This window comes from Cygnus olor, chromosome 2 (genome assembly GCF_009769625.2).
Source record: "Cygnus olor isolate bCygOlo1 chromosome 2, bCygOlo1.pri.v2, whole genome shotgun sequence".
Classification (NCBI taxonomy): Eukaryota; Metazoa; Chordata; class Aves; order Anseriformes; family Anatidae; genus Cygnus; species Cygnus olor.
The window spans coordinates 21,675,720-21,692,738 of record NC_049170.1 but is presented as its reverse complement, the minus strand read 5'-3'; the positions used below and the strand labels follow the sequence as shown (position 1 = coordinate 21,692,738).

Sequence of the window (17,019 nt, the reverse complement as noted above, 5' to 3'; positions counted from 1 at the left end):
GGAAATAATCGTGAAATCCATTGAAAAAAGAACATGTTGTAGAGAGAAAAATACTTATAGTTAGTAGCTGGTTCTTACAAGAGCTAAAAACCTATTGCAAGCCCTGTTAGCATGGGTGGCAGAGGTCTGTGGTATGTCACATGAAAAACAAAGTCAGTATTCTTGTTCAATTGGAGCTTCTGCTTTCTCTCTCTCTCTCTCTTTTTTTTTTTTTATATATATATATAGAGAGAGGAGCTTGTGTTAGAGGAAAGCTAGGAGTAGTTTCTCTGCAATCTTCATTTGATCTCTGTGTATATGTGGAGTCCATTGATAATTTTTTCTATTACATATTCATATTTGTTACCACAAGGCTCTTTGTCCCTTTACTGCACAAGACACATGGTGTGAATTGAACAATGCAGGTTGAATAGCGAACAAATGTCAGTAAGATCACTGTCCTATCTGCTATAGAGAGTGGAAGCTTGGACCAGACTTTTATATAATCATGACAGAGGAATAATAAATTCTGTGCAGGAAACTGTGATTCTGACCTGTCCTATCTTTTACATACCTGCAAGCAATCTTAATATTCTTTTAACCTAATTCATGTATTTGACATAATCTGTATTGTCATTTGCTTTTAGACTCGTGGCCGTTACATGTGGTCAGATAGAAGGAGGAGCAGGTATCATAACTGGGCCAGTGGAGAGCCAAATAAAAACACAGCCTGTGCCTATCTAGATCTGGACGGTTTTTGGAAGACAACATCTTGCAATGAAACATTTTTATCTCTCTGTAAACAATCTGATGGTAGGTTATCAGTAGGAGAAATGTGATTAGGGAGGCTGGAATTTAAATTCTTTATTTGAATTTAGGTTTTGCACATACACAATGATTGTGACAGAAGTTTTATGCTTTGTGATAAACTATTGCTTTTGTTAAGGAAGAACACCTAGATCCAGGCTGTCTTGAACGATTTCCAAAGACTTTCACATTTCATTTCCCAGGCCAGTCAATATGTGCACATCATAAAGTCAACTGCAACATTTCATGCCACAATAAGCGGGTATTTTCTGCATCCTTGTTTGTCGGGGGTTGCAGAATTGGTCAACCTTAATCCAACTGTAAATACATTAATAATATATATTACATTTCATATTATCTTCTGTAATATTGGGAGATAAGAAACTTCACTTTGCGGAACCAATAAGTGCAGATGGAAAGAGGACCAGGAGGTAGACAAATATGGAGGCATTCAAACTGATGAATTTATATTCATGAAAAGTATAAGATCCTGGGAAATTTTGCTTGAAGTACTTTTACTGAAGTACCACAGGGGCTCAAATATTATACCTAATTATCAAACATGTTTTAAATTATGTATGGAATTTATGATCTCTGTACCAGACTTCACTGCAAAATTTTTGCTCATTTAAGCTCTACTTTGGCTTTAATCAGGTCACTTAATAGGTTGCTGTTTCTACTTTTACATAGTTTAAAATGTATGTACAAGGGCAGATACAGACAGCTTCTCTGACCTTGCTACAAAGCAGCTGGACACAAGCCACTGGCAGTCCATAAACCAGACCAACACAGTCCAACTATGCCCAATACCATGTATGCTTCTGCTGCTGTGGAGTATTGCTCATTCTGTCTTTTCTTTTCATTGTTCCTCACTCTTGCATTTCTCAGAAGGGTGCTGCTTGGTAGCTGTATTCACAGGAGAACAAAAAATACTTAAAAAACATAGGAAATCTGAATGCTGCAAAGCACACCTCAGCAGTGAATGAGCGACACATTGGGAACCCATCCCCATGTGGTGGTGGTGTTGAGATACTTTTGGCATACTGACCAATTCTTTTTTATAAGTTTTGAAGTTTTAAATTGCCTGGCTGAAGACAATTGCAGTTAGATTCCAGTAAGCCTTCTTGAGCAGATTGGAGAACAGCCCCATCCAGAATACATTACTAGTTTACCATGATTAGTCCTGTTTTTGTTTTTTTTTTTTCATTAGTTGAGCCTATGGGATATTCTTTTTACTGGAATCACTGTCAAAATGATAGGGCTGATGTGTGGTGCAGCAGTACATGTTACCCTTATCTTTTAAAGCCCTACTAAAATCTGTCTCTCCTTAACAGAGTTAATCCCTAGTGAACCACCACAGCTTCCTGGAAAGTGTCCTGAACCGAAGCGTGGTAGATCTTGGATTCCCTTCCGTGGCCATTGCTACTATGTTCACACCACTTCCGAAGAAAGCTGGCCTGATGCTTCCATGATGTGTATTCAGATGGGTAAGTGCCTTTTTTTATTAGTAGATTTTAAAGGTTGTTTGTGCCCAGAATAATGTGACAAGTTGCAGTCTAAATTTCATTTTTGGCTTATTCTTCCATCTTTCCACTAGTTCTAGTAAAAATTCAAGAATCTCCAAGACCAATGTGGGTAGGTTTTAATCCTTTTTCGATTGACCATTAGCAGGGTAGGTGGCTTGAAAGTGTCCACTTGCCGTTTTCACTCCTTCTCTGTTACACCTTATGCCTCCCTGTTCAATCTGTCATCACTTTGATTTTCCTGTTTGCTTTATCTGACCCTTTTGATGTCTGTTCTGCATTTTGTCTTTTCTTCCTCATCTGAAGTTCCTACCCTTGTTTGTAGAGAGTCTGTATTCTTGCTCCCGATTTGTTGCAGTCCCTATCAGGTTGAAGACAGGTCATAAAAAGTAGAAATATATAAACATGTCCTGAACCTTGGGAAGGACTTTTATTTTTATTTTTTATTTTTTATTTTTTAGTTTTTAGTTTTTATTTTTTATTTTATTTTTTATTTTTTATTTTTTTTAAATCCAGAACCAAGAGAGAATGTGTAGATTTATGTCTGTGTATATCAATTATAAGCTAAAGCTAATTTACTCTCAAGCTTCTCTACTATATGAAAAATCTTATCATGAATCATATCATGATTGTTTACTGAGGTAAATAATTTATAGTGGAAAATATTGCTGAAATTATAAGTAATATTTAATTTCTATTTTAGGTGCTTCTCTGGTTTCCATAGAAGATCCAGCTGAACTGAACTTCCTTTTACTTTACTTGTCTCCACTTGCAAGTGACTTCAGAAGGTTTTGGATAGGATTATTCAAAAATATTGATGGTAATTATTTCAAAATGCATAGTGAGATGAAAATAAATACTAAATAAACAGAGAGAATGCTAAATAACACTAACATTAAATACTAATATGTTAAATATTAAATGATTAGACAAAGAGATCAACTGTTAAGTGTTTAATAGCTTTTCAGCTAAAATACTTACAATATATGCCAGCTAAAGGCCTATATTTTTTGTATCTTTATGGTAGTTGGAGTATAGTTCAGTCCATAAAAGATTCTAGCTTAGCACTGCTTACTAACTAAACTACTTACTAACTGCTTACTTACTAAAATTGCTTGACAGTTAGCCAGAGTTAGTCTTAAAAAAAAAAAAAATTGTCTAAAAATTGAGAGGTGAGGCAGCCTTTAACTGAAATTTATTTCTAAACAAAACAGAGAATAGCAGCTCACAAGCTGCCTAGCAATATTTCTTAATCTAATTTTTTAAATATTTTTCTTCATAAATTTTTGGTGGAACTTTTTGCTTTCATCCAAAAACATTTCAGCTATTTATTTGGAAATACAGTTCAAAATTTCTCATTTAAAAAGTTGGTAAAAACAAATTTAATAATGTTTTCTGTTTAATTATAATTCTGAAGCCTGATTTTCATGGCCTGCTTTGAAGGTAGAGCTCCAGAGCAAGAGGGCTGCTGAGGCCTCAGTCTGTCCAAGTCTCTGTCTCTCCCCATCAGCAACGGCAGGCACCTTGTAGCATGGTTGGCCAGGCTGATCTATTCTCACTGAAAACTAACAGTAAAAAATAAGTGATTTTATTTCCTGACCTGGCCCAATAGCTTGCCACATTGCTACATGCCAGTGTAAGCGGAGGCAAAGGAAAGTGCAGCTGCTGATTGGGGGACGGAGGTGGTGGCACTCAGGTGGAAGTGAGTTGATAGGATATCCTGCCATGAAAGCACAACCTGAGGGAGCAGAGATGACACTTATTTCTACTTGATGGCCCTCAGCAGGAGATGAGCAAAAAGTTATTATTAAACAGATCTGATTCAGACTGCAAAGGCAATTGATTATTCAGTGATCTTGGATCCACAAGTAAAGAAAATTTTCTGAGTGATCTGGATACTTAAACTGCAGAGCATGGCTCATGGGGGCACTCTGCTTTTCTGAAAAAAACAAAAAACAGGTGGGTTCTGGGCACAGACTTCAGCTGAAAGTCCTCAGGCAGCCTGGGCATTTCTTGCTTTCTTTGTTAACAGCCATGGCTCTGGAGGGTAATGGAGTTAATTTTGTGTACAGCATATGAGCATTATATTTCGTGCATTCCCATCCGAACATCTCTGACTATTAAAAGAGTGAAAACTGAATCCTCTGTGATGATAAATTAATCAATAATAAATTCCATATGCAATGTCATTGGGCCTGGTAGACTAGAAATGATTCCCTACTTCATTCACTTACTATTTAATACTCTTAATTTTAGGGGAATGGTTATGGGCAGACAGAAGTGTGGTAGAATACGTCAACTGGGAGAAAGGAAAGCCTACAGTAATTTTTGATGAACACTGTGTTGACATGGATGTCTCAAGTGGAGCCTGGAGGAACTATTACTGCTCTGTTGACCAGAATTTTATTTGCAAAATCCCCAAAAGTAAGTTCTGAATTCTGTTTACTGCGTTATTTTAGAAGTAGCAGTTAACATATAATATACCTGGTCAAACTAATCATACACTGGGTACTTTTTATGTGTTGATGTTGATGCATGTGCATCTGTATCAAAGCCAAGAGTAACTTTTGTTAAGGACAGAAAAATAATGTTAGGGATTTTTTTTTTTTTTTTTTTTGGATCTCAACATGTTGTCAATGGAGTAATTCACAAGCTTTGTAGGACCCAGCCAGCCAGACCTACATGGAATTGACTGAATCACAAGCAAGGGAGGGAGGAAAACAAAAATACAGCTTAAATGCTTTCATGTGTAAAAATGCTTTTCAAGTATAAAACATTGAATTTCTCTATGTGAAGGATGGGTACCGTGGAGGTGTGAAAACTTTGAACATTTGTCTCCCCTACCAGTAAAAGTGCTCAAAGCAATTAACAGTGAGACAACAGTTTGGGGTTTTTATAACAAACACTTTAAACAAGAATACTTGATTAAATCATTGTGAATTCTCAGGGAAAATGCTTTCATATATTTTTCATCTGTATTACGTAGAATCTAATAGGAACACAAAATAACAATTATGTATACACTGTGTATTTAGTCTTTGAATGGTTGTTTGTAAACTATGTATAATATATCCATATTTTAATTTTAAAGTTATTGAAGTTGAACCAACCCATGACTCATCCATCAATAAAGGTAGGTTGGTTTCTTATAAGCATGTTAAAAAGAAATTTCAGTACATTTATATGCATTCGTTATTTACAAGTAAAATTGCCTCTAGATGAATTTCATTTAAATACCCATCTAACTATCACTGATGATTTTATTTTAAACTTGTTGAAAAGAAGAACTTTTCTTTCAAACTGGGTGGCTTATTGATATTTTTGTTATTTTCTGAATAAAGTGGGGTACAATATAATGCTACTTCTAAAAGGAATGTAGGACAGATTGAGCCCAATTTTGCTCTGCGCATTGAGACTGGGTGTTGATTTTAAGTGTGGTTATGATTGTTCCATACTTTTATAGTTCACCCAGCTGGTTTATTTAGGAAAATGTTGTACACAATAGCAGTCTCTGTTCATTTGTAGTAACTGTTCTGTTTTGTTTTTCATAGCATCAAAAAGAGAAGCTGCTGCTTCATCCTCACATAGTTTAAGTGTGATGATTGTTATACTGATCTTCCTACTGCTAGCAGGAACTGGCCTTACAGTCTATTTTTTCTATAAGAAAAGACACGAACAGAAAACAATTACAGCCAGTTTTGACAATACTATATACTGTGGTGATACTGACCCTGGAACTCATGAATCAAGGTGTCTTGTGACCAATATTGAAGAAAATGAACAGGCAACAGTTTAATAATCAGGACAAACTTGGAAATGAATTACTGTTTCATACTAAGGACTGATTTGGAAATGAATTAAAGCACTGGAATATCAGAATTCTTAAGGTAAAGTGATTTTCTTCTATGGAAACTCTAGTTCATTTTGCACAGGTTGCTTCTTGCCTTATGTACTAGCAGGAATAAGCAATCTTGCAACACTCCGGATTTGCTCACGGACAGTATTACCTGGCAGGACTGTAGGACATGCTTATGACCCTGGAGCTACACTGTGTAAAGGAACACTCGGGCTGTTCCAGTCTCTGTACAGGTCCTGCATCACCTTTGGGCATGAAGAGAACCATACTCATCACAGGCAATTGTGAGAATAAATGTCTTAACATTCTCCAAAAAGTACATCCAGATCTGTAGGAATCCTGAAAATGCCACTACTGATCTCCACTGACTGATCACAGACTGGCAGAATTGCATAGGTCGGATGGGACTTCCCAGCTTACTTCGTGCACATCCCTGCTTGAAGCAGGACCAGCTCCCTGCCCCAGACAGGCAGTCAGCTCCCATGCTTATCCACACTCTTGGTGAAGATTGCTTTCCTTATACCACATTTGAATTTCCCTTGCCTTCCCACTTTTGCACAGCAAAACACGGCACACCTCTGAGAAAATTTTGGCTGCATCTTTTCTCTAACCCCCTTATAACTAGTTGAATACAAGACTCAGGTCTCCCCTTAACTTATTCTCTCTGCTCTGTCAGATTCTTATTGTTACCACATACCCATATATCAAGTCCCCTACTCCTTTCAGTGGCCCGTGGCTAGACCCTTCATTTTTCCACCATCCAGTTCCAGCATTTACTGCTTCATGGAGTTATACCCCCACAGGTGCAGGCTAGACTTGAAATAATTGACAATATATTACCCTTTAGACCTGCTGGGCCAAGCAGCTTTTCACCAACCTTGCAGTCGACCCACTATATTAAGAGAGAGGATTTTGGTAGTCCTGCTAAGATCAAGGTAAATGACATCCACTACTTACTCCCTTCTCTGGGGACTGCAAGACAATCATTTTGTCATAGGAAGTAATTGATTTGGCCAGGCATAATTTGCCCTTTATAAGTGAGTTCTGGCTGTTTCCATTCCCCCTTTTTTTGTCTGTTTTATTCCTGGAAATGGCTTCCAAGAGAATTGTTCCATAATTTTCCCAAGGACTGAGGAGAGGCTGACTGCACTGTAGCTCCCAAATCCTTCATCATTCCTGTTTCGAAGGTGTGACATCTGACTTTTCCAGTCACTGGTGCCTTCTTCAGTCACCGTGACTTGTCAGAGGTGACAGAGTGCAGATTCCCAGTGACCACAGCCAACTCCCTCAGTATCCTCAGATACATTCCCTCAGGTCCCGTGGACATCTATAGGTACAGCTAACCTTACCTCTAACTCAGTCCTTCTGCACCATGGGTTGTACTGTTCTTCCCTAACATCTGCTGCTAACTACAGAGACCTGGGAAGTGTGAGAAATGGTTGATAGCATTGAATACCTCAGCCCTATGTCTTGTAGGTCTCCTGACCTCTTCAGCTGTGGGCCCGCATTTTCCTTTTGCAGCTGAGGTACCCACAGAAATCCTTTGTTACCCTTCATATTCCTGGCTAGTCTGAACTCCAGCTGAACTTTGGCTTTCCACATTCTGTCCCACTGTGCCCAGGACATGTCCCTCTTTGCATGCTGGGTAGCTTGTTGCCTTTTTCACTTTCCATACACTTTGAGCTTTTCGAGTTTCAAATCAATCGGAAATTCCCCATGGGGTCAGGCCCTGCCTACTTTGTGTCTTGCATACTGGTAGAAACCATTCTTGAGCTTTAAGGAGGTTGTCCTTGAAGATGGAAAAGCTGTCCTCGGCTCCTTGCCCTTTCAATAACTTCATTCAGACTTGATTTTTCTTTGGGTTGGTGTTGTATAAATTCAGGTCAGAAAGCTCCAAAATGCAGATAGCATGCATTCTCATACTGGGATATTTAATTTTACAGCACATACCTGTAATATAGGAATGATACAATACTTCAGAGTATCTCATCACAAAAGTATTATTAAATCTTATTCTGTTGGACTTTTGTAAAATTTCAGTCTTATCTGTATAAACACATTTTCCTCTTTATATGACTTATATAAGCATTGAAAGATCAGCTATCATAAGAGGTATGAGTGTATTGTGAATAGAAATATGTTCTTGTTTAAATAACAGACTAGGCATTTCAAAGGAAAGGGGGAGAATGGGCAGGATACTTAATACACAGCTGACAAAATTGTGTAAAATTTATTCTTGGAATCTCCAGTACCAGTGAAGATTTTGTACCTTTTTAGGCCATTTTTTTTCAAAGTCTAATGAAGCTTGTTATTAGAAAGGCTTTTATAATTTCTAACCAAATTTTCCCTGTCAATGTCTGTTTCAGTCCTGTAAATGTCATTCCAGACTTCCATCAGGACTGAGCTGACAGCACTGCATTTTATACGAGTGTATCCTCTGTGTTCAGAAAGCTTGAAAATAAACAGTTTGTTCCTATATGTTAAAATATTTTAAACATTTTCAGTGTACTTTATGCTAAACAGTCAAATGACTCAAAGATCGTAGTCTCAAGAATATCTTTATTTAATTTGACATTTTAAAATATTTTAATCTTTTGACAATTTTTAATCATGTTTAAATTAAAATATTTTACTTGTATATGAAATACATGTAAATAAGTTTTTGTTCTACTTTGATTCACTAAATAGTCATTAAAAGGTTGGTTATAAGTAAAAGTTTGTGTCTTCTTAAATAGAACAATTTATCATAAAAGTGAAATAACAGAAAGGAGGGATGGGATTCTTAAGGTTCTGTATTCAAAATAAGCATCTATTTTTCTTAGTCTACTGTGTCCTTAAATTCTAGTAGTGATTTGTCTTTGCCATCCCATGAAACAACGTCTCACTGTTTCTTTATTCCTGACATTTGAAAGTTTACCTCAATAAAAGATAGTGTAGTTTAACATTGTTCATGTGCTGTACTGAATAGATAGACTGTTGTGAAATTAATTTGTGCCTTCAGGCGAGATTCCAGTTGGCAAGCGGCAGATTTTGCAGGTTTGAACTGCTCCATAAGCATAAAGTTGCCCTGATGTCACCATAAGTGGACACAGGAAAAGTTTGGGTTCATTTTCTCTCTTCTCTGCTGTGTCATTATCTGACATATCTAGCCTTCTTCCTTCTCTGATGTTCTGTGGGGCACAACTTTCAATATGATATTTGATAAATAATGGCATTTAAAATGTTTTAAGAATATGCTTAGCAGTTCTGGTTCCTCTGAGAAAATATTTACTGCCATTTCAGTAGAATGAACACAATGTGAGCGTTATACTGTCTTTTTTATCCAGACTGCTCGCTTGAGCAGCTAGATGAAATTAATTTCACCTACTTTCAGAACTTGTTGACATAGCTCTCCTTTGTAGTCAATGCTCAGGAACATACTTGTAGGGTTATCTGTTCCATGGTCCACCAAAAGTGGCTAATGATGGGACAGAGCTTCCAGAGGTGGGAGGAAGTAATGTTCAGTAATGGAAAGAAGAGGAGTTCATGCAGTGAGAAATGTAGACTTGGGTTGATAAGAGGATGGATCTGACCAGCTGGGAGAGCCAGGCAAGGCTGGCCAATCCCAATGGCTTGGAATGGCAGGGATGTTGGAAATGCTGGAGTGCAGAGAGTTCAAGGGTTGGTTTGTTACTGCAATGGAGGAGGAAGACTCCTGGTTATGAAGAAGCAACAGGGGGAATGAGCATACTTTAAGTAGGAGCTGCCCAAGAGATATTTGTGTTTGCTCCCAGTTTGCCACAACTGGGGATCAGGGGGAAGGGAGGCTCCCTCCACACCTTGAACTGGCTCCTGATGTCTTCAGAGGGCAGAGCCATCTGGAATGATGAAGAGACTGCTTCTTCATTGAGAGCAGTGAGTGTGCACAGGGTGAGGGAAGCACTTTGGAGCATTGTAATGGAGTAGACAATGGGAGGGAATCTTTGGTGCAAATAGAAACCAGGGCTTTTGTGAGAAAAACAGAAAGTAGATTTGTGGGGAAGCCTGTGGAGTGATGTCAAGGAACAGATTTCCACTAGAGAGTTACAGAGAAAACGTGTAGGGTCTTTTGCAACCCAAGAAGGCACTGAGTGAAAGTTTACAGGCAAGCACTTTCTCTGCAGAGATACTATAGAAAGGGGAGATATTTGTTTCAAAACAACCTGTTAGAGAATAAAAACGCTTTTGGTGTCCTGGGACATGCTTGGTCTGAAGAAAAGGTGCCGGTAATTCCACCTACCAGAACTGGCCAGTTTGGGGTTTACCTGATGGATGGGGAAAAAGCAAGAAGAACAGGGAGGAGAAAAGGTATGAGTGTATGAGTTCTGTGGTCAATGGAGGCAATGAGGGGGATGAATCAGCCATGAAGGGGCAGGTGAAAAAATGATGAGGATTGATTACACATCTCCTGTCACCCCAAAGATTTCTCCTGCACCCCATATTGCAAGAAAATTGCTTTTTATTATCAGGCAGTGGGAACAGCAGCCTTTTCTCCTGGTGATGGTGCTTCTGATTTCAGAGCTACAGTGTGGGATGGTGATGGTAGGTAGGCTCCTATCAGAAAGCGAGTTAAAGGCACAGTTTTCTGTGTACTCTGACATAATGATAGAGTCAAAACCAAGCAACATTTAGGATGTATTTAGAGTGAAATCTGTTTACAACAAAATTTTAACAGGAAATGGGAAAAAAGAAATGTGCACTCTCCACGCATTGCAAAAATAACAAATGTCTGGGAAAGGGACTGCCTGGCTTCTTGACTGATTATTTCCCAAAGCAGATACATTTAAAGTACACAGCATTGAAGTTGTTCATTCTTAGTTGGATTAAAACTAAAACAGGATTGATTGCGCCACTAAAAGCTGTCCTCATTACAATTACTTTACTGAAGGTTTGAAATTTAATTACAAAAACAAACTAACAAACAAAAACTTGGCATAGTGGCACTAAATAGGGAAGGGATTTTAAATAAATGGGGAAGCTAGAAATATATTAAAAAGGAAGGAAATCCTTAGATTTTGCTTGAAAGCTATTTGTATTCAGTTAAAGAATCATGGACGAAAAGCATATTCTATGAATTGTCTTCGTTTAATTATTTTCCATTGATTCTTACGCACTTTCATAAATTGACTGAAATTACGCTGAATACAAAGATCATTTCAGTTCCAAAAGTTTAATATTTTATCCCAATCTTTCTAATGATTCATACGCTTTTTTTTTTTTTTTTCTACCACAAACAATGAAAGTGGCCTGTTTGCACACTTAGTATATCAACATAGATAAAATTACTAGAGAAAAGCCATCCTTGGTGTGGAATTTCCATCCCTGGGAATTTTCAGAACTCAGCTGGAAAAGGCCCTGAGCGGTATCTGAAAGGAGATATAGCTTTGAGGCCCTGCTCTGATCAATAGGTTCAACCAAATGACCCCCAGCGGTCCTTTCCACTGTAAAATCCTCTACAATTCTGCAGCTGGTAGCTTTATACAGGATTATACATTTGGAACCCGGTTCTACACATGGCGTGTGCAGTGCAGATCTCCATTCTTTTGGAGGGGAATCACCCTGGAACTTATCCGTCTTGGATTTATTGAATATGTTTCAGGAGTAGGCAAGAGCTTCTTGAAATGGCGTACAGACTAGCAGTTGTAGAGTGTCCTGAAGTGGTGAAGAATAGCAGTAGGGGTTGATTGAAAGTATGCATATGACCTGTCTTCTGTGAGATATTTTCTCCAACCCTAGCAACACACATACATGTAGAGCCCTATCAGATCTACACAACAGTATTGACAAGGCTGTCTACTTGAATTAAGCCAGTAATTTTGTCTTTTATCACAATTTAAGAACAGCTCTACAAGGTCAGATGAAAGCTATGCTTAAACCAGCATCCTGGTAGTGTCCAAAAGCTTAGTGAAGAGCCCAGGAGTTGGCAAATATTCAGTGGTTGTTCTCTTGGCCTCAACGTTTGTAGGTTGGGGATTTCATTGATTAGAAGAGGTGTTTTGCATTCATCTGTTTATAGAAATGAGCATACAACTAAGCTGGGTTTGAATTTTACAGAACTCTAGTGACTCCACTGTAAATCCTCTAATAGACAATTTTTAGTGTGCAATAAATGTGAGGTGATTTACTGTGATTTGCATGGAACAGGAAAAAAAAATCCACACAGAGACTTAACAACAGGCTAGAAATACACTCAGTGCATTCTGATACAAAATTTTGCTATATAAATAAGCTAGCAGAGAAAAAAAATACAGTATTGCAATACTTCTTTAAAATAGAAAAGCATTTAGTATTTCTTCAGCATGCTTACTTCTTTTTTCTTCCTTTGGAATATTTTTGGATGTTCTGAAACTTCACATGTATCATAACAATTTCTGACAGCAGTCCTTTATGTTTTCCTTACAATTCCAGAATTTCCATTTCTATTCTAATAACACCTGCCTATTAAATGCCCAACAGGATGAACAGCTTAGCGCAGTGTAGCATAGTTTACAGAGTGGCAAAATATTAAAAGATTTTCTAATGGTCATAAGAGGGTAGCGATCTGACACTTCTGAAGGTGCCTATTGTTTTCTCCCTCACATTTAAAGACATTCCATAATCTTGCTCAATTCCCGGTCTCATGCCAACATAGCTTGACTCACAGTTTCTCAATTGACAACTTTAAAAAGAGAGCATCTTTCAAGAAAATATACCTCTCTTTTTGTAAGTATCGCAATAGCAGACTATTCTGGTTAATTCAGAGTTTATTTTGAGTTTAAAGAAATATAACCCTGAGTCACACCTTTTCATGAAGAACAGTGGTAGTTATACATACGCGTTATCCTTTATTGTTGCTTTCATCAGAGGAAACTTTCTCTGATCAGTCTTTCCTTGCACAATAATCTTCAGTTTTGTATTTCATTTCAAAAGCCAGATACTATGTATTCTTTATGAAGTTCATTCTGCATTTTAATTTAGGGGTGTTTTCTGCATTGCTCTCTGCCCCAGAGTTTGGGCTTCATCAGGAACTGTAAGTGCCAAGAAAATGAAGAACTGCGTCTCTTCTAAATATTAGTGAAAAGAGTACTTATAGAATTTTGTATTTAAAAATACCTGAAATGAAACAACTGCTTTCATGCCAGTTTGAGAAATAAATGCAGCTACTGATAAAGAATGCCAGAGCTTTGTAATTATATCTACAATAGCCAGTCTTTTTCATAGTTTGTCTGTATACAGCATGAACTAAAGATCTGGTATAGGAAAAACCCTGTGCAGCTCAGTGAATATTAAAAACTGATCAGAGATAGTAGTGGGGTAAAGTAATTATTTAACCCATGCTTTAAAATATTATGATTTTTACTGTGTTTCTAGGAAAGCTGTCTGTCCATTCAAGTTCACGGTCTGCTCTTGATAAGGCTCTTGACAGAAAGCGAGTGTCATTCTGCTATACCTCTGAGTTTGCCAATGAGAGCAGGCATGGATGTATGCAGCCCCTTCAGATGCAGGAGCAGTGAAGGCATGGTTCATGTGGCAGCCTTCTTACTGATTAACACAGATTAACCTGGTCACGAGGCATTGGCTTGCAGATGGGAGCAAGGTGGCTCTGGGCCAGCTTAGAAAACTGGCACTGATGTGCAGACCGTGAGTGGCTTCCCCAAGGTGCTGCTGCCCTGAAAAGCTGCAGCATCTTTTATTTACCACTGAGGGGAGTGCTTATCAAGACTGCAGATGTGCAAGGCTCGATTCCCCAGTCTGCTGCACAACATCTTGCTCAGAGCAGCTTGGCAGTGAAGCTATGCCCTGGATGGTTCAGGGCATGGCTGAGTGCAGGGCTCATACAGGGTTCCCTTTTGGGGCACCACTGTCAAATCTATAGTTTCTACCAATGGTTTAAAGCAAGCAATTTTTATGTAGCAAATGAGAGGCCTGGTTATAAAAGAGAATTCATTTCAAAATACATATATCTTTACCTGTTAGAGACCACTGGTACTTTCTTACCTGAATGTTCTGGATTCTCTTCTATGACCATGATTACTATATTAACCAACATGGCAAGCTGAGCTGATGCTCCCATATTTTCAATTAATTAAAAGATTTTGATTGATCCTGCAATCTAGATAGATTATCGTCATAGCCTGGGGTGGGGAGAAGAGAAAACACATGCTCTAGAAGTCACAAGTGATTTTTTCCCCAATTTTTAAATAATTCAGTGGGAATATTTAGTATCTCAGCATTCTGTGGAAGCCTAATGTTCTGGAAATGTGCAACAACTCAAAATCTCTCTTCAAAACTATGTATATAAGGCTATTGAAGAGCTGTTTTATTTTATGGTTTTCTAACTATGTAGGAGACATTTCTGACTGATTTAAATATAATTATTACTTCAAAATGACATCTCTAGCATTTTTGTGATCTGAAATATAGTGAGTCATTGCAATAATTAAGTTTGCAGCATTTTTTTAAAACTATATAATTTGTGGTAAATGAAGATTTAAATATCCTGAATAGTATCTGAAAGTTATGGTGAGTGAGCTGACTTGAGAACTTACACCTAAAGACAGACCTATGTCTTATTAATGATCTAAAAAGACACCAAAATAAGCTTGTATGTATTTATTGACATCTAATAAAATTAACCACAGAAATTCAAGAAAATATTGCTGAAGTTATAACAGATTGTTACATCTCCTGTCTGTCTAAAATTGAGACTCTTCAAACTTGATCTCATATAGACTTCAAATGAATTAATTATGGGTTGAACATACACAATACATTTTACCATACTATTTTTGTAGCAAATATACCAGGAAATATTACTGATTTTAAAATAAGATTCCAGTCAAGGAGGCCTGATTTTCAGCTGAGCATGTAGAAGTAGCATTAGTTTCAGAAGTCTTTATGATTTTGCAGAACTTTGAAGACATCAGATTCATTCTTTCCCATAGTCAGATATGATCTTTGCACTTATCTAAAGCATTCAGAAGAAGCATAAAGCTGTTGATACATCTTAATGAGATCAGTAGCAGTAAGTAGTTCTTCTTGCTCTCAAGAAGTGACAAAGCTCTGGCAGACTTCAGTCATACACAGTAATCTACATGAAATTGCTTCTGAGAGATCAATTAGAGAATATTTTTGTCATTAAAAAGAAAGAAAGAAAGAAAAAAAAAGGAATATCATTCCATTACAAGTAAATAAAGCTTCTGATGGATGAAGGTACTTGTATTATGAACAGTCAAAAGCAAAGTGGTTTTCTCCCGGAGAAGTTGTTCATTTTGCCTGAGCAGTTTTACAGTTTGCATGTTAACCGAAAAAAAAACCAACAAACTATGATTATTTTACAGGATATTGAGTCCTATCTAAGCATAATTCTGGGATAAATATTATAGTATGAAACCCACGTACTATGTGAAGCAGTTACCTACTTATTCTAGCCTGTACACAGGAGTAACACCGCTCAGAGAGAGTCAAATTGTGAAGTTCATCTAGATAACTGCAAGAATAGTAATTATAATCCCTAATACACAGCATCTGTGCAAATCTTTTGTGGTACTGGAAATGTCAAGCTCTTAGCTGATAACATTGCATTTCACTTGATAGTCTTATAAAAAATCGGTATAAAAAATCTTCCATACACAGACACATTTTGTTCTTGTACTGTGATCTGTCATTTTCATGTCATTTTCATGTCACACTAGCTCTGTTCTCTAACAGTGTGTCACTTCAGGTTTGTAAGCTTCAAAAAAATCTCACTTTAGAGTTTACAATAAACATACTCTCTTTTGTTCTGGACATGAATGGAAGAAAAGTGTGAAAGGATTTTATTCCATATAATGCTATGGTAAGCATTAGGAGATATGATCTAATTTAAAGGTTAAAGGTCTTAGCGATGTATATATTCTACCAATAGGAACCTTTTATCATATTCATAATAGAAACAGGGAACTGAAAAATTCCTGTCCAAAGGCAGTGTCAGCTAAAACTAAGCAGCTGCTGACAGATATAGAATCATCTTATAAAGTTTCTGACAATTATAGTGATTTCACGCCTCCCCAGGCAACATATCCAAAGCTTATTTACTAATAATGTCAGTGTGCTTTTTAATGTCACCATCTTCTCGGGACAGTTGGGCTAGAGTGGTCCAGATGTATGCTAGTAATAAACTTGTTGCTCCAGACGAGGCTGGCAGTGGCTGCATTCAAACTGCCTTGTGGGAGCAGTCTCTTGAATGCTGTACATGCCAACAGGGCTTAAAAAGCCCTTTGGGGGAATACTTGCTGGTGTGGGTGAAGGATGTGCACCATCCACTCACAGGATAGGCAGCTCTGCAGTAATGCCACTTCATGGGCACTATTTAATTTCAGTTAATAAATTATTAAGTTCTCCTTTTGCTGTTATCTGAATAGTTATCATTTAGAATAGCACAAAATCTTTCCATAAACGTGCTGTCAGTACACCTTCCCATTCTACATAATCTTAATTACTGCTCCTTCCTTAGAGCTTGACTGTGACTCCTGCCTTTTCCTTTCCAGAAATTCAGGTTACTCCTGAATTCTTTGGTTCCTCTTTTTCCTCATACTGTTTTCTGATATGCTGAAACCCTATCCTTTATAGGGTAGAGTTTAATGAGAATTGTACATGTTTCTGAGTACTCCAGCCAGTTCTTAAGTGTTAAGGCTAATCAAATTAATCTTTTTATTTATTTTTATTTTTTTATCAAAAAAAAAGCTATATACAGTTTTGAAAATAATGCATGGAGTTGGTCTGCAGCCCACATATCATGTTTGGTTTTGATCTTTATTCCATACAGTTCTTTTATGCAATGTTGTGCAGATCTTTTGCAGAACTAATCAATGTTCA

General features: G+C 37.4%; 1 protein-coding gene across 1 annotated transcript in view; it reads left to right on the top strand.

Moving 5' to 3' along the window:
- The window catches only part of LOC121064328 (macrophage mannose receptor 1-like), a 33,000-nt gene extending 23,947 nt beyond the window's left edge, over positions 1–9,053 (top strand). Inside the window, exons 25-30 of the mRNA XM_040545608.1 lie at positions 627–792; positions 2,121–2,273; positions 3,013–3,129; positions 4,566–4,733; positions 5,401–5,442; positions 5,861–9,053. Of these exons, the coding sequence (XP_040401542.1) occupies positions 627–792; positions 2,121–2,273; positions 3,013–3,129; positions 4,566–4,733; positions 5,401–5,442; positions 5,861–6,105 (891 nt within the window). The 3' untranslated portion in view covers positions 6,106–9,053. The remainder of the gene's footprint in view (positions 1–626; positions 793–2,120; positions 2,274–3,012; positions 3,130–4,565; positions 4,734–5,400; positions 5,443–5,860) is intronic.
- Positions 9,054–17,019: the final 7,966 nt, after the last annotated feature.